Raw genomic sequence first — 27,702 nt, forward strand, 5'->3', positions numbered from 1 at the left:
TTCATGAAATTTAATTCGACTCATTTAATTATTACTTAAGCTTCACAGACACTTTTGCAGTAGGAGACATAGTAAAAAAAAAAAAAAAGGTGAAATAGATGGTGTTTTATGGGTAACGCGCCAAACTGTGTTTCTGGTGGACTCATCCATTTTGGCAGCAGAGTGCGTCGCGCCCCCAAGTGGACGCAGCAGTGCGCAGAGGAGCGCAACTTCCAACTTGAGCTTCCCTTGCGCAAAAATCATCTGTTATTGTTTCTTGCTCGAAACTATGCTCTTTTTCCGGGGGGTGGAGGGGTGTGGGGGGAAACGTATTATGTGCTATTAACAAGAACGTCAGTGTTGAGGAAGATTGAATGCTTCTGCTGTGACTGGCCACAAAGTAAAGCGAGGCACCGCCTCCTTCCACGACTGTGGTGGAACAAGATTCTCGATCGGTGACACTTTTTTTTTGCAGGATTTGTGAGTTGATACGTTACATCTTGTCTAAGGTATGTCTTCTTTCTTTACCACTCACCGTTCGGTGTTTTAATCGGAATGCTGTCAGATGTGTACTGATCTTCATGTCTTCTTGGGCTTTTTGCGCAAGTTCAAATGACAAGGAAACCAAAGGCGATACTTTCATAAGAATACTTGAATATACTCACATTTTGTCAGTTAGATTCTGCATTATAAGCGCAGTAGATGGCCAGGACACTCGCACGAGCCTGTTTAGCAGACGTTTCTTGGATGTGTTCATTTGGAAGAAGCGCTTTCACATTTGCAAATGAACCATACGCACTCGCACGTTCTGTCGAACGTTATCTATGTAAAATACTAGTGTGCTAGTTTATGACCAGTCCACGCCAAAAAAATCAGGCAGAAGCTGTTAGAGTGGCCAAAAAGTTAGCCTGGTAGATAGTATAGGAGACGTATAGTAGACTAAAGTAGACTATTGTAGACGTTCATTCTGTCATTCAGTTCAGTTCACTTTGAATTGTGGCAAATCACACCAAAAGTGACTTCATAGCATATTTAATAATGGATTAGGTTTAGTCACCTCTTCTTATACATACATGAGTAACCTGGAAATGCATCAAGTAGAAACCTTGTGCTGGGGGGGGGGGGGGGGGGGGGGGGGGGGCTGAGGTGACCTGAGAGATGGGTCTATGTCTGCCAGCCAGTGGACTGTAGTTCTGAGTGAGGCACGTGTCACCAAAAAACCAGGTGATGCGGATGCGTAGCAACACCCATTTCGAGAAATGAGATAAACGTAAGCCCGGAAGCGTGAATGCTGTCGTTAAACATACCTGACTCTTTACAACATAGGGGTCGTGTTGCTCATTAGTGTTCACTGAAGTCGTCAGAAATGCTGTCGCCTTGCAGCACATCTACGGGAACCTCTTTGGCGTCTTTATGCCATTTATATCTTCTTCGGCTCAAATCTGCCATAGATAGGAAAGTCCTAAAAGTGTGACCCTGAATGACGTTATGTTGTTTTGGGTGCGTGAGGTCACATACGTCATCCAGTCTGGGCATAATGCATTATTTGGTCCACTGACAGAAATACAAGTGTAAACGCAAACCAGACCGCACTAAAGTGACCACCAAGTATCTTTTTTAAATTGTTGGTCCATATCAGACTGCTGGACTACAAGTGTGAATGTAACGGGTGCAAGCCAGTGCGGCTGCGCAAGTGTACGTTGGTAAACCTCACTCCCTCGGCCTTAAGAGCCGTGCTGATCGCTGGGTCGACAGTCTGGGCTTTTGGCCCAACGGTCAGCGCTCTCGTCTCCCATTCCGAAGGTCCTGCATGAAGCAGGCGGGTTATATAAACGCACCCTGAGTGTGGGGACGTCCATCTGCTTCGCCTTGTTGGGCTGACAGAGACAGAGGATGGAGTGTGCAGTGCAGATAATGATATGCGTTACTAAAAAACACTTCCTGGCTGCCATTTTTAAGAAAAGTGCAAGCAAAGGTCCTGAGCAGCGATACGCAGACCTCCTAAAGTTGTGACGTGAGAAATTCAAAAGCTCTTGTAAAAATCTTGTGAGGTTCTTGTACCCAACCGTTGACGAGAATTAGGAGTGGCATAAAAATGAAAATGAAACCAGGGATAACTTCTAAACACACCAACCTCATGATATGGCACTTCCATATCAGGTAGAACAAGGGAACGGCGTTTTAAACATATGTGAGTCTTAAAAGTTGGAAATGTGGGATAAAGCTCCTTTAAGTACAGTTCCAAACATATTTCACACATTTGATTCGTATAAAATGACGACTATGATTAAAACTTATCCCCTGGGTCACCCCACACAGAACAAACAAGCTCACTTGGCCCATGTGGCCCAGATAGGTAAATAGCGGGATGCGTTTTTAGAAAATGTTGCATCTATGCCGGCTTGTGTTTGTCTTGTCTCTTCCATCCTTTTGTGAAAATGGATCGTGAAGACGTCGGGTTATATTGACTCACACACAAAACACACAAAACACCGCATGTGCCCACTGAACAAGGCCAGAGTGAGCTGGCACTCGCAGGATTTGGACCACTGAGGCAAACTACGTGACCAGTCGGATGGCCGCACAGTCTCCCTACGTGCTCCCAAGCCTGTCAGTGATGGCACGCTTTGCTGAACAGATGAGAAAAACCTGGATGACCTCTGCACACACACACACACACATGCACACACACGTACACACACAGGCTTGAAATGTCCAAATACCAGCAGTGCGTTTTTAAATGTTGTTAAAAGAAAGTTACCACCTGTGTCCAAACTAAAGTGTTGCCCAAGTCCCACTGTTTGTCATTTGTATCTCAAATTTTGAACTGACTTGTTTCATTTTTCTGACTCGAAAGCGTTCAACTGATGAGTGAGATGTTCTCCTGAGTTTCCATCTCGACCCAGGCTTCCATTACTGACACCACACCATGGCATCTAATATAATTGTGAGTACGGATGCTTCATGTTGTCTCAACAGTTTCATGTACAACCGCCATTTGTATCTAGATGAATGTAATCAAGCAAATAGGGCTGCCATTAACGATTATTTTAATTACCGATTAATCGGTCGATTATTTTTTCGATTTATTGATGAATCCGATTTTTTTTAAACACATTTTTAACTTCCGCCTCTTCATTCTGAAATAGAACATTTGAACTGACAGAGCGAATAAGCGCACAAACACCAGTTTGCGCTTGAATATTCTGTTAAAATAATGTTAAATAAGAAGAAAATCGCAACGTTTGTCAAATACTTTCAGTTAAAACAATAAATGTACTCAAAAATACGATCGTGATCATTTTCCTGGTTGATGAATCTGAGGCTTGTTTCAATTAATGGAGTAATCGGTTAGGCCATAGATGGACCAAGAAAAATGCCCATCACTGTTTTCCATAGTCAAAGCAGATATGTGTGAATATCTTGTTTTGGCTAAAACACAAAGATAATAAGTCTGCTTTCATGGATGACCCAGGGAATTTAAACATATTTAGAGGCTGAAACCCGAGGATCTTTACATATTTAAATCAAAAAATGAATAATTGATTACCAAAATAGTTGTTGATTAAGTGGGTAATCGATTCACCATCGAGCAATTGCTGTAGCTCTTAAAGCAAATGAATCCAAATAAGTCTGTCCAACATTGTATTACCTTTTTAGGTCTCTCGAACTTTTAACCTTGTCATTGTTTTTTGTTGAAACTGTCTCCAGGGTTACTTCATGAGTGACACACCTTAAATCGTCAGTGAACTCTGACAGATGTGAAGTGTTTTGTTTTGTTTTTTACACAAAAAAACCTCTCAATCATTGGATGTTGATGGGGAAGAAGAGTATTTTGTGGTGATTTTGTTATTACAGGAAAATGATTGAGACTGAACACCATCCATTCGAGGATGCTGGTCTAATTTTGTTCGATGTTTTACAAACTTTCTCATAGGAAATGAAATAAATAGAAATACTCCCTTCCAAGTTCCAAACTAGGGATGTCCTGATCCACATCTTTTGGCTTCTGAACCGATCCGATTGTTTTGAATATTGTACGTTGGAATATCCAACGTGAAACTAACTTCACCACGGGACACCGTGGACGTGTCTGCTTGGTGGTGTAGCGTTTTCTTCTTGCAGGTGGCGGGAGTCGAATTATGTTGGAGTGTGGCCCAAGTTACGAACGTTATACAACAACCGGGTCGGCTCGATCTTCTGGCGGAAGCCGATATTATCCGATCTTCAGAATCGGCTGCCGATCCGCTGCATTTTCCCTCGTTCAAACTGTCGGCGTTATAAAACCTTTATTAAATGTACCGCCAGTGTTTTAAGTAATGCAACATTCGTAACACTTATACAAATGTACAAATAAGTTAAACGTTGTTAATATTAATGCGGGGGCATCCAGACTTTTTCCAGCAAGGGCCACATTTACTTATTTATTTATGTATTTTTCTTTTACCAGGTAAGATTGACAACAGCTTCTCATTTACAATGACAACCTGGCAACATATGGAAAAGTCAAAGGATGTGGGGGCCATTTTGATATGTTTTATTTTGTAAAAAGGCTAAAAATGATGTATGATGTTTATTTAAAGTGAGCTTTTTGTTATAGGTGACAAAGCGTATTATTATGAATTATTAGTATCAAAATATCAGTTTTTCCTTGTTACATTACACCGTTTAGTTCTTTTTTTCCCCATTGTTGGTGTTTTAAAAAAAAATTATTTAACTTCTACAAAGTGCATATGTTTTACTTTTAACATACTTAATTGTCACAAAAATGTAAAAACGTTAACACTATACAATATAACAACCAACTATAAAACTAGAGAAGCACTCGGACAGCGCAGACCTCCGCCAAGCGCCATAGTTCCCCCCCATGTTGTGATTCACTCCAAAATAATAATCCTACATTTTTTTGAATCAGTCTTTGATATTTTGTAGAACCCCGTTGGAAACTTGTCCTGTATTTTTTTTTCCAAGTGCTCTGAACATTTTTTGTGGAGTTATATGCACAAATGCCAAAAATGGTCCAATGTCGCAAAATGTCGCGATGTTAAAGAACCCTTTAAAAAATTCCTGGATCCAGACGGTGACTACTTTCAATGTTATGACAAGTGGCAACATGTCAACAAAAGTTTTGAATGACAGTAAGAGTCTTCCTGACGTCACTACTGGTGTGTGTTGTCCACCTTCTCACGCTCTTCTTCTCCAATCATCCGTTGTTGAGGCTCATCCTTCTTTTGGAGTAAGATGGCAACAAAAAGACAAAGAAAGAGCAAATCATAAACAATGTGGATTATATATTGAGTGGCGGGACGGACAGGAAGTGACGTCGGTGGTTCAGACTTGAGTCTCAACTTGGCTGCAATAGTAGCCTGTGTTTTTATTGGGTATTATTGTGCCTGTTTTGATTCAAACCTGCAGTAAAAAGCCTGTTGTTGGCACCAGCGTTTGGTGCTTGTGTGTCTCAACGAACATTACATTAACACTACTGACACCGAGTGACCAGCGCAGAATACGACATATGATCACATCTTTGGTGTCTTCTGAATGCCGTATATTTGTATTTTAGTTCCATCCATCCGTCCATTTTCTATACCGCTTCTCCTCTTTAGGGTCGCAGGGGCATGCTGGAGCCTATCCCAGCTGACTTCGGGTAGCCATTTTTATGCTTGAAAATGCTTAATTTAGTAAAAAAAAAAAAAAAAGTACAATTTGCCTAAGTATGCATTGTTTAAACTAATAATTGGCTGTATTCAACCACAAAACAGCATGATTTTTTAATTTATATATTTTTGAAAAACTGTCATAGAGTCAAGCCGCGAAATTCAAACTGCAATGTGGCGACAACCAACAAACGAGCGTCTCGAAGCTCTGTCTTCTTCGCACGATCGCTAAGTCATGACTCAGGCTGGGTGGCAGGCTTGTAGAGCTTTTCTGCACGCTTCCACACCTCGCCTTTCACGACGGTGGTAATGAACACTACCTGGGCTTGCGGAGGTGCCCTGCATGTCTGGAACTCCGCTCCCACGGCTTTTGCTTTACCTTTCTTGACGGCCTGTATTGGATTACCACGTAAATGCATGACGCAAGAAACACTTTCATCTTTAAATTTTAACCCGTAGCTACCGCGTGGGTATTTGTAGCGGTGGTACGATGCATACTGCCACCTAACAGGCACCACCACATTCAAATTTGTTAGCGATGAGTCGTCACAAGTAAATGAATGTATTTACAGTATTTACGTCCCTGTGAATATCAGTGTGAATTCCAAAGCGTGTGTAAGACTTTTCCCACATGAGCTGGTGACACTCAAGTGGCATAACTGACTGCTGTATTTCAGGTGGAACAACAGTTTTCTCACAAATTAACAGTGACGGTCATCCGAGCCGAGAGCGTCACCAAGGGAGCGCTGGGAGACTTGTGTGAGTCTGCTCTAACTCTTCATTGTGCAACTTCTTCAGAACCTGCAGCACATTCACAAAAGTCTGAGTAAACAAACAACAAACTAACGGTGTATACGTCTCTGTGTGCCTGTGTAGTGGACACACCGGACCCGTATGTGGAGCTGTTCATCCCGACAGCCCCAGAGAGCAGGAAGAAAACCAGTCACATCGACAACAACATCAATCCAAAATGGGACGAGACATTTCACTTCATACTAGACCCCAACCTGCAGAACGTCCTCGAGGTTTGTACTTGCTAACACACTTCAAAAAGCTTTCTGACTGTGAGATCGTTTAAATGATGAGGATCAGAGACATTTTATTTTTGAGCCAGACACCTGTTTAACTTGAAAAAAGCTGGTTAGAAAACTGGTTGCGCCGGATTGAACAGAGGGGAGACGAAACACACCCCGAAATAGATTTAGTCCTTCACGAACTGAACCCTGCACTATTGTTGTTACACTCAGATAACGTTAATGGACGCCAATTATGTGATGGACGAGACCCTTGGGACGGCTTCCTACGACATCTCCAAGCTCAAAGTGGGCCACAAACAAATGGAGACATTCCTCATCGGCAAAGTGAGCTGCATCACCTTTGAGTGACATGTTGCAATCAATAATACAGGTAGACAGAGAAATGACCCACGTATTTCATGGTTTTGACAGGCAACAAAGGTCCACCTAGAGATGTATCAGGAGATCTGGTAGGTGATTCTGACCAGTATCAACATCAGTGATGTTGTTGTAGTCACCATTAGCTGGGGATAACACTTTCAGGAGGGTAATGTAAGGGCATGGAAATGACACGTTTGAAGGTTTACCACCTGTTACCTGGATAGGTAGTCACTGCACTGCCACCTCCAACGCCATCTTGAGCCTGTGCAATTCTTGCAAGTAGATATTTTTGGCGGTGCATGTTATGCTAGTCAGGAGGTTTTGGAGGGGGAGCGTACACTAGCGCCTCAATGCCGGAGAAGACATTACTTTGGAACCTCAGGTTTTGTCATTAATCCATTCCGAAAGGTCAGACGAAAACCGAAACGTACGAACATGGACTCTGATTTTTCGGACGGAAGCAATGTAAATCAAACAAATCCGTTCCACCCAGAAATGTTAACACAAAACGCATTTTAGGGAGAATAACGACAGCTTTACATGCAGAAAAAAAGCAAAATACATTATAAATGACAAATGAAATGTATAAATGAACATTTAACAACGAAGACTTGTTGGTGAACACGGTGATGAGAGGACGCTACCTTCGTACTTTGCTACGACTTCTGTCTTGAATTCAACAATGTTTCTCACCTTTTTTATCCAAGTTCTGGCACTCGCAGCTTTTTTTGCAGCTGTGTTGCATTTTTTTCATATTCCTATAACACTCAGAAATACGCAGTGCTCCTGAATGCCTCATCAACGCACGGTGAACACTGCTTATTAGGAGGTAGAAAAGAGACAGATACGAGTTGTTAATTTTTCTGTGTGCTTTCTATGAACAAATAAAGCACTCACACACACATAATAAAGATGATTATAGGATTCCCCAGCCAGAATCTGACTGTAGTGTCCCTTCTAACTCTAAAAGAACTGCTATCCATTCTCCACAACGACTGAATGCTTTGTTTGGGCACTTGAGTCCACGGACATATAAGAAACAAGACAGTGTACCAAAACTGAGACACATTTTAGCAATAATTTTTGCCAAAAAAGGAATGATACGCAAACCAGCATGTACAAAAACTGAGGTTCCACTGTAACAGTTTACATAGTCCAATGCGATTACCGTGCGGCTAATTTATGGCTAAGTTCTAATCTCGTTACATCTCCTTTACCTCACAACTACTACTAATTGTTTAAATACTGTGTCGCTCGCGAGTCAGTGGGGGAACGGTGCTCTTTCTTTGGCAGGAGACGATCATAAGTTATCATTGCACTCAAAACGAGCTTGTCCACCCACTGGAATTCGCAGGAGGTCAGTATAGGTAACAGTATAACATTAACTAAACTCATCACACAGCAACCTAACACTCAAAAGGTATACCTGAGAAATTTAAAAACATGTACCAATACGAGTTTAAACCAAAAATTGGTCTTTTAAAGTTTTCCCATAATGCCTTCCATCTGACCAACGGATTCATTGGTGCCTGCCGGGGAACTGCAATGACGTCAGCCTCCCTCTGGGCTCCTCTGGCACCCTCTGCTGTAGAGAGGCAACATTTCAGTGCCATCCATCCATTTTCGATGCCGCTCGTCCTCCGATGAAATGCTTTGCTCAGACGAAATGCATTATTGGAAACCTTTAAAATCGTTTGTGCCGACAGTACCAACTTGGATCTGCGGTTCAGCCTGGCTCTGTGTGACAACGAGAAGCAGTTTCGACAAACCCGCAGAGAAAGAGTAATGCTGGGGATCAAGAAGTTGCTGGACATGGAGAAGCCGCGTTTCCTTCCCAGCTCACCAGAAGAGGTGAGGAGACTTGTTGAGGAAGCAAAACAAGAAATATTTATTGCTTCCTTGAGGGGAACATCAACATGCTCCATAAGCACAGACCAAAGCTATCACACGACGAAAAGGATCCGACAAAGAGAGCCTGTCTAAAAAATAGTCTCTGTTTCCAACTTTTTAGTCCTCCAGAATTCTCCAGGACGCTATAAAAATCACTCAATCAGGGCATGAGAAAAGAAACAGATGTTGGCCACGTAAGAAGATATGCTCAAAATGCTTCTCAAAGCCAGTTAACCTTTTTTTTTTGCCCAGACACAGTTTTCTAACATTGCTTTGGTATGTCTTTAAAGTCCTCATAAAGCCCAAAAAAAAACAATAACACACATTTTTGTCATACTGCTGTCAAAGAAAAGTGAACAACTATAAAATAGGAGTGAAATGAATTGGCGATTTTGACACCTCGCCTGTGACATCACGACCAGAACACGTTCCGGGAACCAGGTTGAAACAGATGCAGCCATGATCTCGCAGCATAGCCAAGAAAGTGACATATTCACAACAATAACACAATAATAACATTTAGTGATATTGAGTTGCGATAACTACAGCTGGTATAGGCTCCAGCTCATCTTTGACCTCGAATATGAACGCTATTTCAGGGTTAACAGTTCTGCTTGTGCTCCTTGTATCTTCTTCTGAACTCACGACGATATTGCCAGATGCCCTTGAGTCTGTGTGTAATCTGAGGCCAAGCCCTGTCATGTTTAGCATGTACGGGATATTCTTGAGGTATTAAATGGATAATCACTTCAACCACAATGTGTTATCTAGCTTTCTATCTAGGCTTTATGGAACAGCGTCTGCACAGCTGGTAGTATAAAAAGAAATAATAATAAATAATGGCCGTCATAAAAAGCATTGATGCGTTAAGTTGTAAAATATTTCTCTGGGAATCCTCTGGGAAAGCCAGAGCATGAGAAACGCCAGGCTTTGGTCAAACTTCTTCTCCTCTCATGATGGTTGTTTTGTGTGGGACAGGTACCAGTGATCGCCATCTCGGGTTCAGGAGGCGGCTTTCGTGCCATGGTCGGCTATTCAGGTGTGATGAAAGCCCTCTTTGAGTCTGGAGTCCTGGACTGTGCCACCTATATTGCTGGTCTCTCCGGATCCACCTGGTCTGTGTTTTTTGTTATTCTCTCGTCCTCCATAAGTGCTGTCTGGTCCCTTATATTTCTAACTACACGCTTTCTTCTTGCTCATCAGCGTTTTTCATTTTTCCACATTTACTGGCATGAATTTGTCATCAAGCAAGCGCTGGCTTTTCTCATTTCATTTTCCATGTGTGTTGGATGGTTTAATGCAGGGGTGCCCAAACGTTTTCCACCGGGGGCCCCATACTGTGCAATCAGCGAATGTGGGGGCCACTTTGATGTTTTATATTTTGTAAACCAACCCATGTAGATATGCTTAAGAAAGTTGAATATATTTTTTAAAAAGCATCCTCCAATATGAACCTTTTCTCCTTACAATACTTTTTTGCAAATTTATGCATTCAATTTTATTATTTTTTTTACAAATATGTCAACTTTATTCATGTAAATCTTTGCTCTCATAATATTATGACTTTATCCCAAAATATTTGAACTTTATTCTTGTAATTTTATAACGTTTTTCCAAACCAAATTACACATTCATTCTTTGTTTTGTTTTTTTTTCATGACTTTTTAAAAAATAGCATGCTTTTTTTTCTTGGATGTTTCAACTTTACGCTTCTAAAGTATATGTTTTTTAATTTATTAGCTAATTTATTGAACCATTTTTTTCCCTCATAATATCACGATTTGATTCTCGTAAAATTACGACTTTTTTTCTCGTAAGAAAATGACCATTAGCTTGTAATATTAAACATTTATTCTCCTAATATTTTGACGTTATTCTTGCAAAATTACTGCTCTTTTTTTCCATATTTGCTGTTGTATTTTTTTTTGTTTTCCTGTTACACTTACATTCTTAGAATGTGCCGGGAGTCATTAAAAAAACAGCTGCGGACTGCACTTTGGACACCCCTGGCTTAATAGAATGACCTTCCTTAAGAAGAGTACCTCCTGATTAAATACAGTATTTCACATCGTTTAAATAATTAATTTAAGTTATATGTCAATCTAAGTCTCTCTTGGCTCTCCAGGTACATGTCCACTCTCTACTCCCACCCCGAGTTTCCGAATAAGGGTCCAAAGGAGATCAACAAGGAGCTAATGAACCGAGTCAGCAGTAATCCATTGAGGCTCTTGCTGCCGCAACATATAACCAACTACATCCAGGCTCTGTGGACCAAGAAGGCCTCAGGACAGCCTGTTACCTTCACCGATATCTTTGGTATGCTCATAGGAGAGACGCTTATACCTGCGGTAAGAGCTGCCGGAAAGAATTTTCATGGGCTTCCTTATTTTAGTACCGTATATCATTGCCTTTCAGTACATCAGCCAGCATTTTGTCTCTCCCTCAGAGGATGGACATCAAGCTGAGTGACATCCAAGAGAAAATCAACCAGGCGCAGAGTCCTCTTCCTCTCTTTACTTGTCTGCATGTCAAGCCAGATGTTTCTGAGCTCATGTTTGCAGGTACGTTTTATGTTAGCACTTGTTTTATGTTAGCGTGCAGTCGTCACCTCGTTTATTCTTTTCACACCATGAGTAGGATTGGTATGTGACGTCGTGAGTGTTCTAGTGGGCGGCTTCTGTGCCTCAAGTACACAACGCTTGAGTGCCATTTAGTGGCGCAAAGGTGACATGACAAAATTATCATTGAATAATAATAAACCAAATCATAGTATGGTTTAAAAAAAGGCCGCAATTATCGATTATCGTCGATAAATATTAGCACAATAATCAACCAGCAAAATTTGTTATCGTGACAGGCCTTTATAGGGGTGTTATGTCATATCTACAGGGCTCTAATCATGTTAGACACCGTATTTAGAAGGTCGTAAACAGGTTTTCTATGCTCTAACTACGAAAATATTATCTTTATAAATAAGGAATCCAACTTTGCCGAAATTCACTTATCATGGTAGGGTCTGGAACCAATTAACTGTGATAAATGAGGGATCACTGTATGGATTTTAGGCCATAACACCCATTCCTACTTGCTACTTGTGTGCTCGATGTTCCCCATTGGTATCTCTTTTAGCATTTTTTTCTGGAATTATTCTCCTTTTGGGTTTTCCACCTCGCATGGTGAGTTTTACATTCGACCTAGCTGTACCTCCTAGCTCCTAGCTGCTTTGCATTTTGGTGTGTTGTGCCTGCTCCATGTGAGCTTATCTTTTCTTTAATAAAATACTTTATTGATTGTCCTCGCATCCTGGGGTGATGCTACACGAGATAAGAGCGAAAAATAACAATCTCCAATTCATGCAAGATGATGTTTTCTACATACATTTTGCAATTGTAAACCACTTTGTAATCTGCAACACCGCCAACCAAGAGACTGGAGTGGGACATTTTGGCCTGTTACAGTTTACCTTTAGGATTGGCATGTGAAACATGGATCTTGCGCAGTGTTACGCTGGCAGCTAAGCTGGAAGAAGGAACATCCCACTGTCTTGCATTATTGTTTGGCCTTGCCAGAGGTCTGTGCTCAACTGAGTGTTCATGTTGTTGCTGCAGCCAGCACAGCAACACACTGTTTGTCTCCTGTTATGTGTTATTATCACACCTAAAATTAAATGATGACATTCAGACAATTTCTTTCAAAGTCGAAAGCATGACTACTTTTTTTGTCTGACTCTTCTGTGACACAAACTGTTTCCCTAAGACACGACTTCGATGTCAAAAGACTGCTTAAGTATCAGCAATTTTCAGTAGCAATAATTGGTGTAATTAGTGTTTCCATGCCATGCTCCATGTTGTCAATGTATGTTTGCGTGTATTTGTGCGTCTATTTTTACTCACATGCCTGGAGTGGTTGTTGTTATTCACCGTATGTCATACAAGCCTGGACAAATACTTGACGATGGCAGGCCTCAGTATACTTAGTGTACACATACAGTAGCCTGTATGGGACAACACTCTTTGTTGGCCCTGAGGCCAAAAGTAAGGCTCATACTGGCCTACTTCTTGTGTTTTATTACACAACAAATAGCCTGAAAAATTAAACTACATAGCCCATCTATGACATCATCACTGGTTGACTCCAAAAAACATGTTTTTATAGTTTTACAGGCATTAAACAATTCTAAACGCATACAAATGAGGAATGAAAGGGATAAATGAACATTTAAGGTCGCTTTTACCTTCTTTCTTGATGTGAGTGTTCCCAAAGACACGATGTGGCAGCGAGACGCAACACGGACACCGTCTTCCTGTTTTGTCATGAGTCTTTCCTTGAATCCACTCCAATGAAATAGTGTTTTTCCACCTTCTTTATCAAATTGCTGGCACTTTCTGTGGCTCCATTGGGGGCAATTGAGGTGAGAATTCAAGAAATAACTCATGGCAAAACAGGAAGGTGGGGTCTTGCTGATACATTGTGTCTTTGAGAATACTGTGGACACATCAACAATCACGTCTTCAATGAAGGTCAAAGTAACCTTAAATCTTCATGTATCCCTTTCGGTCATCATTTATATGCATTTGGAATAGTTCACTTCATGTAAAACTATATCATTGTAAAAGTATAAAAATGGTTTATGTTAACAGGTTTGGCTTTGGAATGGATTAATTGGATTTATATGATTTTTTTTTGTGGGAGAATCTATTCAGTTAGCGTGCGTTTTGATTAGAGTTGGACCTTCTGGAAGAACTTTATGACTCTAGCCAAGGTTCCACTGTATAAGAAGACTGCATAATGGTCTTTTTCCATATATTTTCCGAATTATTAAGTGTCAGAACCTCTATATTGATTGTTTTTTTTCTGAGATGGTGGTCCATGTCTGAGCTAACACTGAGGTTTCACCTGCAGACTGGGTGGAGTTCAGCCCTTATGAAATTGGAATGGCAAAGTACGGCACCTTCATGACACCTGACTTGTTTGGAAGCAAGTTCTTCATGGGAACCGCTGTCAAGAAATATGAGGAAAACCCTCTTCACTTTTTAATGGGTGAGAAACTCAATATACTTTTGTCGATTTGGCTTTAGAAATAAAAGACGTGTTTGTTCTGCGGCAGGTGTTTGGGGAAGCGCCTTCTCTATTCTTTTTAACCGAGTGCTAGGGGTCAAGGACAAAGCTGGGGGCAGCACCATGGAGGAAGAGTTAGGTAAGCAATTCCCATCCATGTTTGTAATATTTAATTGATGTGTTTTAGCTACTCAAGAGGGTCAAAATATGACAAAGACTTCTCAGTATGATGCAGGGTCACTTTACACCACTGCAAACTACAACCACAACAATAAACACACAGTTAAATGAGTCATAATGATGGTGTTAATCTACAGACAGAAACCGAGGGTTTGGTGCTTTACATAAGGGCCCCTCGACAGGACTCAGGAAGCAGGTACACTAGTCAGTCATAGGGCACATATGAACCATTCACACCTAACATTATTCAAACATGCACGTTTTTGGGATGCGGCGGGGAAGCCGGAATACCATGACGTGGCCTTCGTTTTAGAGTTTTTTTCGTTTAAAGCGAATGGAATGAAAAAAAGATTGCAGATGTGCAGATTGATTCCGGAAAAGGGGAGCAAAACAAACCTGTTGGCGCGGTTTGGACAAAAATAATGCGGAGTTACCCCAGTGGAGCGTCGAGGAGGAGAAGGCAAGAGGAAAATAGATTTTATCAAAACTACCGAAGGCAGACAGCCAGACGAGTGCAGTAATTTTAGGGATGAAGCGATGAGAGTGACGCTTTTCGGTAAACTATATTAAATGTTGCTTCATGTTCTTATCGGTTACAGTCAAAGCATTGGGATGATTCACTTGTTAGGTAATAATAATCCCCCAGGAGGACTTCAAGGAGTTCTCGGGGGGGGAGTACATTAATATGGCAATGAACTAGCAACTAAAGATGGCAGACAACTGTAACAGATCTGAAAAGCAGGAGAAAATTGCCTAAATTGCATACTCACCTTTTGTAAACATTGACATTAAAATAAATTTAAAAATCAGCGTCAGTGCAGTTCAAGGATGAGGAGGGCCCCACTGACTGGGTTTGCCTTGGGCCCCCAAATGGCTAAACACATTCCTGCGCCCAACCCCAGTCATCACTCAGTAACATTAATCTTACCGCAGAAGTACAATTTGCTGCATTTAAGTATGCTCGGAAATCCCACAAAATACACGGACATTACACTCAAAACATGTGAATTCGTTTTAAACGACGTGGTGTCTTTGAACGCAACTCCTCGTTGCTCACAATTACGCAGTTCAAGTGTGATTCGAATGCTCTGTTGCTAAGAGTCCAGTGTTAGGTGCATATGTTTTCAGACACGTGTGCTATCTTTTAGCTTGATTTGAATTTTCCGTTCATTTGCAGCTGTTAATACATGCAAATATATACATATATATATAATTCTGTTGTGTCATTTATCTTTCTGTTCATAAAATGCAGTAAAAATGGGCATATTTCACAAATAGTTGCAAACGGTGATTAATCATCATTAATTAATTTGAAAACTGGGATTAATTTGATTAAAATATGTAATCATTTGACAGTAGTAGTATTTTTGTATTATACGAATTGTAAGCCCTGAAGGGAAATTCATATTTCACTCTACTGTGTATTTTGTTGCACACCACTCATACACTCATATATCACTCATACAGTATGCAAAATTATATTATATATATATTTAGAAATTGTGTGTGTGTGTGTGTGTGTGTGTGGTGTGAATGTTTGTCTGTTTTTCCCACAATGAGGAGGTATCAGTTTCCTAGGATTATACTGATAACACGTCTAATGTTTGCTTAGGTTAAATGCATTTGCTTAGGATGACCTTTTCATGCAGACACACAATACATCCGTTGTGCCAAAGTGTTGAGAACACCTCCACCATGTTGAAGAATGAGTTTGTTTATCACTGGTATTGCATTTCTGCCCTGGTATATTATGAGAGTGATAAAAAAAAGAGTCTGTAAATTTGATCAGGTCAGCAAAATGAACCTAATCCTCTGGGTGCAGCGCTGATGTGTTGTACACGAAAGCTACCGCAGATAAAGTGGTTTGAAAAAGTGTTCTTGATTTCCTAGTTTTTTGCATGTTTGTCATGCTTCAATGTTGCAGATCATCAAACAAATTGAAATATTAGTCAAAGACAACACAACTGAACACAAAATGCAGTTTTTAAATGAAATTTTTAATTATTATTGGAGAAAAAAATTCCAAACCTAAATGGCCCTGCGTGAAAAAGTGATTGCCCCCCGTGTTAAAACATGACTTAACTGAGATTAATTGATATTATCAGTCCAGAAAAAGTTCTAAAGCCATTTCTAGAGCTTTGGGACTCCAGCAAACCACAGTGAGAGCCATTATCCTCAAGTGGCGAAAACATGGAACAGTGGTGAATCTTCCCAGGAGTGGCCGGCCAACCAAAATTACCCCAAGACCGCAGCGACGGCTTATCCAAAAAGGCACAAAAACATGCAAGAACTGCAGGCCTTACTTGCTTCAGTTAAGGTCAGTGTTCATAACTCCACCATAAAAAAGACTGGACAAAAACAGCCTGCATAGCAGAGTTGCAAGATGAAAACCACTTCTGAACAAAAAGAACATTAAGGCTCATCTTAATGTTGCCAGAAAACATCTTGATGATCACCAAGACCTTTGGGAAAATACTCTGTGGTCTGATGAGACTTGTTGGAAGGTGTCTGTCCCATTCCATCTGGTGTAAAAGACAAAGAACATCATACCAACAGTAAAATATGGTGGTGGTAGTGTGATGGTCTGGGGCTGTTTTGCAGCTTCAGTACCTGGAAGACTTGCTGTGATAAATGGAACCATGAATTCTGCTGTCTACCAAAAATCCTGAAGGAAAATGTCTGGCCATCTGTTGGTGACCTCAAGCTGAAACCAACTTGGGTTCTGCAGCAGGACAATGATCCAAAACACACCAGCAAGTCCACCTCTGAATGACTGAGGAAAAACACAATGAAGACTTTGTAGTGGCCTGACCTGAATCCTATTGAGATGCTGTGGCATGACTTTAAAAAGGTCAAAAACCTTCCAATGTGGCTGAATTACAACAATTCTGCAAAGATTGATTACAGTTGTTGCTGCTAAGGGTGGCCCAGCCAGTTATTAGGTTTAGGGGGCAATCACTATTTCACACAGGGCCATGTAGGTTTGGATTTTTTTTTCTCCCTTCATAATAAAAAGTTTAATTTAAAAACTGCTTTTTGTGTTCGGTCGTATTGTCATTGACTAACATTTAAATTTGTTTGATGATCTGAAACGTTTAAGTGTAACAAACATCCGAAAAAATAAGAACTCAAGAAGGGGGCAAACACGTTTTCACACCCCTGCATATCGCCTGATGTGTGAGCCTGTCTTGTTTTACAGAGCAGATTAAACCACAGCACATTGTTGGAGAAGACAGTATGGACAATGAGGATGAACCCCGCAAAGGTGAGCTATAATTTCGGCTGCTGTGTTTTTACTACGGTGGAAATTGTTTGAGGTTCAAAGGGCACTGCTAGCATACAGTATTAACATATTATATCGCGAAAGTGTAAATCCTGGCCATGTGTTTTGCATGTTGGGAGTGAAATTTCCAAATGTGTGCAATGACACACACACAAAGCTCTTGTATTGAACTCAAGGCTCAAAGCTCATCATGTTCCTCCCAATGGTTTGGCTGAGTCAGTGGCAGCCGGTGTTATGTAAAATAAAAAGAAAAAGGAAGGGAAACTGGTAGAATTACTTGCACAACTGTCACGTGGCGTAAAACATTGTGGGAAAGCCCAGTGAAAAGTTTTTTCACCCAGTGAATGAATCAAAAATCCACATTTTGAAAATGACAGGAACGCGAACAACCTCCGACGGTATAATCACATGTTGGCAGTCATCATTGCGCCACAGTAAGATTACATAATTCCTTAAGGCTACTCTTCACCTCGCACCGGAGATGAGAATAACAGATAAAGATGAAACAGATAAAGGCTCTCACAGTAAAAAGAGTAGTCCAAACTTCAAAAAGTACATTCCTGCCAATTAACTTGAAAGACAATGTTCTTGTCAGTGGATTTTAAAGAACTGCATGCCTCCGATGGCGCACCTTTTTAAAAACTAACCATGTTGGTCTACAGCCGGCACAGAGAACCAAGAGGCAGAGGACGAGTATCATCGCACCGCTCAGGCCAGCTGGGTTCAAAGGATGTTCACATCGCTCTTCAGCGACACAGCCTTGTTCAACACCAGAGAAGGCCGTGCTGGCAAGGTGTCCGAAGAGATTCTTACTTACAGTACCGTACTTACTAACACCAGATGTGGATTCATTCCATTTGTCATCTGTTTACATGAATTCAAAATAGACTTTTTCTCTCCTAACCCTGTTTGACCAGGTGCATAACTTCATGTTGGGCCTGAACCTGAACACCAGCATCCCTTTCTCTCCTATCGGTGGTGCCATCTGCCAAGCACCGACACCAGAGGAGGAGGTCGATGCTGTCACAGGTAACAACAAGCAGCAATGTTTTGTTTTTTTACTTTGAAATATTACCAGCCAGTCTGTGTGTCATCACCAAGTAGATGCATGTGTAAACGTTTGTATGAAACTCATCGTAGTCCCCCTATGATGGCAGGTTTCAAATAAGGATTTTTCAATATTTATTTGGCCTCATGCAGGATCTGAAAAAATGTATTCTTATTTATTCCTCTCGCTTTTTAAGAAGACTGTCATTCATTAGTGTATGTTTTCTGAAGAGCACGCCGCAAGAACAGAATATCTGTTTTTATATATTTAGAACGCACAGGAAAGACAAAGACATGTGTGTTCATGTTTGACACAAGCTTTGTGGATGATGGGCAACATTTCAAAAGAAGTGCCTTTAAGCCCCAGAGGGAAATGACATTTTCACTCTGTGAATGTATATAAGTTCTGTATACACCACCCAAAGAACAAACCCCCTCACATACAGGCAAGGCAGGTTGTCAAAGGTATTACACCCCAATATGACCAGTTTTGGCACTCATTGTGTGGTCAGTGTGTGGCGGAAAATGTCCGACGGGGTATGGTTAGGACCAAATGGACATCCCTGCCTCCCAGACATTTCTTTGTTGGGGAGGGGGGAATGTTGGCTGTCGTCACATTTGGGACAAAAGAGACAGCAGGTTCCGATTAACCCAAAACACGTCCTTGCACCAGATAAAGTCCTGGTAACGTCTGTATAACTACGCTTCTGTCCTGTCCTTAAACTGGAGCAGTTTATTTCTTCTCTCCACCGGTGCTAAAACTCTCCACGACAAACGGCACCTCAACAATGCTCGTCAAAGAGACCAGTCGGCATATTTTATTACCACTATGAGTGAGATGTTGCAGAGTATAAGTGGGAATTTTGAAGATCTTCATTCCTCAAGACTCCTACTTCCTCTGACCCACTCCTATCAAGATGAGCCTGCACTGTGTATGCGTCTCACACACACACACACACACACACACACACAAAACAAATCTTGAAATAAAGTTTGTAGCTATGCCACCTATCTGTCAGTCAGTGTTGCGTGGACAAATGCAGCTTTTTCACATTAAAGCTACATACACAGAGGTGATTCTAGGGTCCCTTGGGGCCCAAGCAGCCAGTAGGGCTTACTAAAAGTACTTTTAAACTGTCTACATTCCAGCATCAAGACTAGAGTTTGAGTAACAGACTGCAAATACACTACTGTGTGACCTCTGAGACTTATTATGACAACATGTGTGGCACTGCTGTACCAGGCATTTATTCCAGTCATGCTTGACTTGATTGTGTGCCACCTTCTTAGACCCAGACGAGTTTGACCGCATCTATGAACCTCTGGATGTGAAGAGTAAGAAGATCCATGTGGTGGACAGCGGCCTCACCTACAACCTCCCCTATCCTCTCATCCTGAGGCCCCAACGCAGCGTCGACCTCATCATCTCCTTTGATTTCTCTGCACGACCCAGTGACTCCAGCCCCCCGTTTAAGGTCTGACTCCACCATGTCAAGAAAGGTTAAAAAAAAAAAAAAAACGTTACAAGAAAAAGTTCATTTTTTGTACATTTTACACATCAGGAGCTCCTGCTGGCTGAAAAATGGGCTCGCATGAACAAGCTTCCATTTCCCAAAATTGATCCCAAAGTCTTCGACCGAGAGGGCCTGAAGGAATGCTATGTGTTCAAACCCAAAAAAGGCGAAAAGAACTGCCCAACTGTCATCCACTTTGTTCTGGTCAATATCAACTTCAGGACGTTCAAAGCGCCCGGTAAGTGCGTGCATGCGGCCAGCTTTCCACCAGATATGTGAAAGGAAAAACACTCTAACTGTACCCCTTCGTGCCATTTTACCGCCATGGCACATGAGGCATCTCTTCCTTGAAGTGACATAATAGTTCAACAACATTGACCCGATAATTATGTCTCGCCAGTCGGGCCCCATTGCTCACTATTAAATGCGTGTTTCTGTGGTTTTTCATGGAATTTGTGTGCTTTTAAGCCCACATACATTTTGCTGGCTGGAATTGTGTGTGCACACAGACAGGAACATGGCGGTCCCTGCGTATTTCATGAGCCGTTTGGGAGAATTATGGTTCCATGAGGAGCCAGGTGCTGCGAGGGAATGTCTCAGCCCGGTGGGAGAGTTGTGTGTGTAAACAGCCATTTATCATGAGACACACAAAGACATCCTAACACCACATCTCCATCTCATCCCCACTCCAGCACCTCTTTACATTCAGCCGCCCATCCGCCCACGTACTTCCGCAGCCTGTTTATGGATATGCACGCTTCTTCCACATATGGACTTCCAGTTTGTAGGACCTGAAACATACTTGGCTAGTGGAGGGTTCCCTTTTCCAAACTGTAACTTTTTCCTGCAGACGACTTTTCATATGTAAAATTTTCCTAAAAATGTAGCTGATGTGTCATGGGGGACTAGAGCGAGCTATTTTAAAGGTGGGGTCATGCTAGCATATAACAGCTGGAATTTGGGGATAGAAAATGTATCGGTAAATCCACTGTTTCTAAGCGATCAGTTTTAATATTTAATGACTTCACGACTTAAGCCACGTTGACAGTTCACGGGGCTGCGTGCCAGTATGCAAAGTATGCAAAGAAAATGTTTAAATGTTCAAAATTTCTGGCACAGGTAATCTTGGCGCCACTTGCGTGAGCTGCTCGCAAACGCAACACAACCTATTCGTATATAATTCGGGCCATGCGTATCAAAGCGTGTCACTTTCTCATGAACGGGTTAAATTCTCACCACCTGTCATGGGGAATTCTCACTAAATTTCTGCACTAAAACAGTACTTGACTTAGGTGTGAGCAAGTTGTGCAGGAGCGTGGCATTTCGTTCCAGTGCGCACCATTTTCGGTCACAAATTGCGTGCCAAGTGCATAACTTGGGCGTAAACAGAAAGCAAACATTGCACAAACTAGTCTTCATGCTTTTCAGGCATACCATCTAAATGACACACTTTCCACGGCAAATTGTGCAACAAAATTTATGCAAGTGTCAAGGTGGCATACACACCTGCAAGGTAATTGGGCCAAAATGAGATGCATAAAAATAATGCTCCATTTTGAAAGAGGCTCATTTAAGCCTATGTTTACTATTGTGGCTGCAGATCTGCACTCGTCGCATTGATATGACTGTGATACAAATGTGATAACAGGCGTTCCAAGAGAGACAGAGAAGGAGAAGGAGGTTGCAGACTTCGACATCTTCGACGACCCCGAGTCTCCGTTCTCCACTTTCAACTTCCAGTACTCCAACGAGGCTTTCACTCGACTCCATGACCTCATGGAGTTCAACACTCTCAACAACTTGGAGGTGAGTTTCAGGCTTCTAAAAATGATTTGCTTTATCCTGAACACGCAAAGAAGTTACATTGGAAGACATCACACATCACATGTCCAAAAAGGAGTAGGAAGAAGCTTATTTAATCCTACCCCACAAACTTTTCACATCAAATACAATACAGTTGTTCACTTCCTGTATTCCAAATGTACTCTTTGCCAATTTTAAACACATCGGTGCCGATCCGCGGCAGCATCAAATTCGATGCCACAGGTGCCATATTTGCATTGTCACCATCCAATTATCATCTTATGGTGCAATATTAAAAATGTACATGTCTAATACGAGTTTTATCAAGTGCACTAGGTGTGTCATCATGAGAGGTCTGACTTTCAATGAGCGTAATCGTCACTTCTGAGCTGAGTGACGACTCACATGTGATGCAATAACCACTCAGCTTGCTGCCAAAACCCTCGTCCACTGATTTAAAGCCAGAGTAGGGATTCATTGCTTTTATTTACAGGCTGCAGCTGTCACGTGTAATTTACTTTGAAAAATACTGATGTCGCGCGCCCATTTTTGCAGAAACCGTCTTGACAATGTTGTCTGCACATGAAACGTCTCAAAGGGGGATACTTTTTTTTCAAAATGTAGCGCCAGGTGTATTCGTGGCGGTCCGAATGTATTACAAAATGAATGTACATATGGGAAACGGTGACGTGGAATGTTGACCGTGCGAACAGGAACCGCACCAGGAGGGAAAGCACATTTACACACACTTCAGCTGATTCTTGGCAGAGGAAGTGAGCCACAGGCGTGTAGAGATCCGGGCGCTATGTTTTTCACCGTATTAAAACCTGTGCAGAGTCAAAATAACGACTTACCGACTTCCTTTATACGAGGGGTTGTCACACTCAGTTGCACATGGGGACGGACGGGACAAAAGGCCAAACGTTTGGACACACCTTCTCATTCAATGTGTTTTCTTTATTTTCACGACTACTTACATTGTAGATTCTCCAAATTATGAATGAACACATGTGGAATTATTTACGGTACTTAACAAAAAAGCTTCAAATAACTCTAAATATGTCGTATATTTTAGACGTACATTTTATGTCGCAGGGCCGCACGGTGGCCTAGTGGTTAGCATGTTGGCCACACAGTCAGTGGATCGGGAAGACCCGGGTTCGAATGTCCGTTGGGCATCTCTGTGTGGGTACTCCGGTTTCCTCCCACATTCCAAAAACATGCATGTTAGGTTAATTGGCTAAGCGTAATTGGCGACTCATTCCTGAGGTATGAATGTGAGAGTGAATGGTTGTTTGTCTATATGTGCCCTGCGATTGGCTGGCGACCAGTCCAGGGTGTACCCTGGACTGGTCGCCTGAAGTCAGACAGGATGTAATAGTTTTAAAGTGGTGTCGTTTCTGGTCGTGCACAGTGAAATTATTGTTACTTTTAGTCTGAATTTGGCACCCTTATTAGCATGTAGTGCTATATATGACACTGTGGCCACCTAATACCTATAGGACTATAATATTGTGGCCACTTTAGGTCTATAGGAGTACTGTGGGTAAAACTGTAAGAAAGAGTTATTATGTCTTATTATTGCTTATTATGTCAACTATATTAGGTAATGCTAGTATAAAGGTGACCATAGGGGTGTTATTTCATGTCTGTAGGGCTCTAATAATGTTAAAAAAAACTCTGAAAGTCATAAACAGGTTTTCTACGTTCAAACTAAAAACAAATTCAGTGTTTTAATATTGAATCCTACTTCGTGGAAATTCACCTCTTGCTGTCGGCGCTGGAACCAATTAACCGTGATAAACGAGGGACGACGGTACACTCGCTGTCCAGTGAGATACGTTGTGGTCATCTACAACCACACATTCTCAGTTTTAACCTCAGATTATCAGACAACCGCTGCCATAAAAAGAGATAAGTCGTGAGTCAGTTCCTGCGAGTGTTGCATTTTCCCATCCAAACACAGAATAAAGATACTGATGTTATTCTTTTCAACATGCGGGTGCTAATCTCTGTACTTGCTTCCTGCAGGTGATTAAAGAGGCCATCAAAGATCGCATCGTGTTACGGAAGGAGAATCCTTCCAGCCTCACCGTGCCCTTCTTCCTAAGTGAGATCCCCAAGAAGAGGTTTCTCAAAAGGAACCCTCACCTTAATCCCTGGAATCACCACGGCAACAACGATCAGTAGCCTGCTTTTGGATGGAGACTTTTGGATTTGGAGGACAACATTTTCTTTATGGAAAATGTCGATTGGCTGTGTTTTGTCGCGTTACATAAAGGGATTTTGTAGAACGAAGAACGATGACGTTTACTGTTTAAAGCCTCAGAAACACACTGACATGTTTCCTCGGGCTCCATTTGCACAAAATAGGGGAAACTGTTTTCGCTGCCACTGTTTGCAGCTGATATTTGGCTTCCCTCTGGCTGAGAGACTGGAGTAACATTTTTACACTGTGTGGACAACAAGAGATCATTTCTCCTCGATGTTTTTCGAAACAGCTGTCAAATGTCAATGCTCTTTGACCTCACTCACGTCCATCCTTGCAGTGGACACATGAATTGGTGTCGTGCCGACTTGAGTGAGGTATGATCGCATCGCGCACGTGTACAACTTAGGATGCATGTCTGTGAATATTCTCATTCATCCAGGCCACCGTACTGTCGCTCTCTCGATCGCAACAGGACCGTTCGGGTTGTCTTCGAAGTGGGGCTGTCAAAAATAAGGCTTTAACGGCGGCAACTTATTTATTTCATGAATTACGTCATATTTTTTGGGCAGAATTAACACATGCGTATCGCGGCGAGCCACATCTCTGTTACGACGGCAGACGGAGGCGCAGTGTAGCATCCCCACAGAGGCACACGAGTCTGATGCTCTTTACTAACTTTATCCCGACTTGCGAACTCTGAACATCTTTATTATGCGTGAATGTGTGGTGTAAATAAACAGCAAGACAACGAAAAACAATGAGTTTATATTCCAGTCAGCATTTAAGTGTGCTCGCAAATCCCAGGGAAGTACACTGAAAGCATGTGACTTTCGCTGAAACGACGTGGTGTCTTTGAATGCAAACCCTCATTGCTCGTAATAACACGGTAAAAGGGTGACTCAAGTGTTCTGCTACCATTAAAGAGGAAACGATGATGATGATGATGCCATTTTTACTTTGCGCTGTAAGAAACCTAGCCTGTATTGTACCTGTTGGTGGGCTGAGCTCCTTCCTTCTGTTTTCATCGTGCCAGTGCAGAAAATGATTGAATGACTCACCTAAACATCTTGAGTGAGATCAAACAAGAGAAGCTTGTAGCCATTTGTTTGACAGCAACTAGAAACCACATCAGTTGCTACCCCTGTAGCATTTTCTGTTGCAGAAAATGACTTTTTTGTTATTTACCCACCTCAGTGACACACCTAAACATTTTGAGTGAGCTCATGCAAGAGAAGCTCGCCGCCATTTGTTCGACAGTAACTCGTAACTAGTTAACCTCAAACATTTCAATGTTGTTTAATCACCTACAGGGAGTGGGCAGTGCTCCCCTGTTGGGAGTGCCTCCCATTTAAAGCGGCCATTGTACAAAAACAACACCTGATACCATAGAAACGGCTTCGCTGCTTTGCTATCTACATTAGGATTAAAGGCGTGTTTATGCTCCTGACTGTGTTGTTTCAGGCTGCTTTTCCGAAAAAGACCATTTCCTCATCCTCCTCCTCCTCCCTCCACCCAGCTGGCTTTTAGCCACCTCAATAAGTGACGCTCAGGTGAAATGACGGGAGGGCTAGGTGGAGTGAGATGGCATCATAAAACTGGCTAGCATTCAGTGGAATTTTACACACTACACCTACACCTCCAGCAGTGCGAGCCTGGAATCTGACACATTACACCTCCACCTGCAGGGGCCCAGAGGCTGCACACACCGCAGTGGAATTTTACACTGAAAGGCTTCTGACCACTACTAAACTACTCATGTTTCAGCACTTCTGCTTTGGAGCACATCCAGAAGACTAAGTCATCATGCAGTCGTGTTGGCTAAGGAGACTTTGACAACACTGTGCTGTTACTATGATTCATATTTTTCAATTTAGGAGATGATTTGCGTCAGTGTCTACCTGTTTCTTGTAGATCTTGTTACATTGTTTTGATAAAGCATGCTGAGTATGCTCTGACTGCTGAGTTTCATGAGCAACGTCGATGGCTGTGTAAGACTGGGGGATGAAATGTGGATTTTTTTCCCTGAATTCCTCTGTGAGACTTAATGGTCGAAGTTGTCTCACTTCATATGAGAGCCCCGGTAATGCTCAGTCAATCAAATTATTAGAATTGATTATTGTCATTTTTGTTATTAAATTTTAAGTACTAAATGGACCCGAGTAAATATACGCGTGTAATGTTTGCCTTTGAAATGCTTTTGCACTGATCCCTTATCAGTGAGAGCTTACTGAAATAACACAGCGGGTCTATCTGTGCTTTGATGTCATCACTGGGGAAATTCTCACTGTACGACTAATGCACGCAGTCATTGTTCAGATATGATACAGCTAATAATGCTGGCCAGTTGGCACTTGAACATGCTAAATATATACTGTATGTACACACGCTAATAAATGCACAGTAAACATGTAACTTTTTGTAAAGGTCAGAGAGTATTGATGTACGATTTTATTTGCTAGGTTTATCATAAAAAACCACAACACAATACCTGACCAAACAATAGCTCAAAACATCCAGTATTAGCATCACTTTTTCCTTGTAATTGGACGACGAAAGGTTGTACTTTTTGAAAATAAAAAAATAAATACAATTTCTATATATATTATATATATATTTCTATTGTCTATTATGACTTTATTCCCACAATATTTTGTTTTTATTCTGATAAACATTATGACTTTTTTCAAAAGTTACAACTTAATTTTTTTGGTTTGTTTCTCACAGTATTACAACTTTATTAAAACAATGTAATTTTTTTCTTTATTATTTCAGCTTCATGCTTCTAAAATATTTTCTAATAAGTTTGCAATTTTTTCTCTTACTATGACTATTTTCTCCTAATATTTAGACTTGATTCTTGTAAAAATTTTCCCATTTTTGCTGCTGTTTTTGTTCATTTTTTGTCACGCTCCGCATTGCTTCTGTTGTGACACGCGGGTTTATTTCTGTTTTCCCTTACGTTCCGGTTTCTATGCCCTTATTTTGTTATACTTCCTGTGTTGTTCTGTTCTGTTCTGTGCCGTCACTTTCTAATTTGAGTTGCCTGTGAGTAGTTCAACCGGTGGCGTTTTTGCCATGCTTGCTGTATGTTTGTTTTTCGCTTGCTACACATCTGTTGCCGGCCTGCATCTTTGTTGTACGTGCCTTCTGCAAGATTCCCTTTTTCCTACTCTGCAAACTTTAGAACAGGGGTCACAAACCCGCGGCCCGCGGGCCATTTGTGGCCCACCAAATCATATCTCGCTGCCCGCGACTAGACATCAAAGAGCAGTGTAACTGCAGCCCGCAACATCCGGACAAGCTCAGTGTTACTTCCATACTTACCGGGAGGGGCAAGCAAACACCAACACTGAACTAACAGTGGTGTCATCACATGGATGTGTCGTTTCGTGAGGTACCCTGAGATTCCCAGCCCTACTCCCAATACTTGATGCGGCCCAGCCTCACCCAGACTCTACCTCCACTGGCTCCCAGTGAAATTGAGTTTGACACCCCTGCTTTAGAATTAAAGCCTTTTTACCTGCACTGGGTTCCCGCCTCTGCATCCTGGGGTCATCGCCAACAAAACACCATGCCACGTCATAACGTTTTCTTGTTTAATTGTATTTTTAGAATGTGCTGCGGCCCGCAAATGACCCCTGGACCGTACTTTGGAAACACGTGGCATAATAGCTTAGAGCGT

The 27,702-nt window shown here is 41.7% G+C and overlaps 1 protein-coding gene across 1 annotated transcript; it reads left to right on the forward strand.

Moving 5' to 3' along the window:
• Positions 1 to 276: 276 nt before the first annotated feature.
• LOC129188324 (cytosolic phospholipase A2-like) lies at positions 277 to 26,587 on the forward strand. Its single transcript, XM_054788644.1, has 19 exons — positions 277 to 488; positions 2,837 to 2,926; positions 6,314 to 6,395; positions 6,513 to 6,661; positions 6,884 to 6,997; positions 7,085 to 7,122; positions 8,740 to 8,884; positions 9,902 to 10,038; positions 11,049 to 11,271; positions 11,370 to 11,484; positions 13,826 to 13,963; positions 14,031 to 14,120; positions 17,361 to 17,426; positions 18,107 to 18,237; positions 18,362 to 18,473; positions 19,782 to 19,966; positions 20,054 to 20,243; positions 21,654 to 21,811; positions 23,840 to 26,587. The coding sequence occupies exons 2-19, from the start codon at positions 2,909 to 2,911 to the stop codon at positions 23,996 to 23,998; spliced, it is 2,250 nt and encodes a 749-aa protein (XP_054644619.1). The 5' UTR covers positions 277 to 488; positions 2,837 to 2,908; the 3' UTR covers positions 23,999 to 26,587.
• The last annotated feature ends 1,115 nt before the right edge of the window (positions 26,588 to 27,702 follow it).

This window comes from Dunckerocampus dactyliophorus, chromosome 10 (genome assembly GCF_027744805.1).
Source record: "Dunckerocampus dactyliophorus isolate RoL2022-P2 chromosome 10, RoL_Ddac_1.1, whole genome shotgun sequence".
In the NCBI taxonomy this organism is placed as follows: Eukaryota; Metazoa; Chordata; class Actinopteri; order Syngnathiformes; family Syngnathidae; genus Dunckerocampus; species Dunckerocampus dactyliophorus.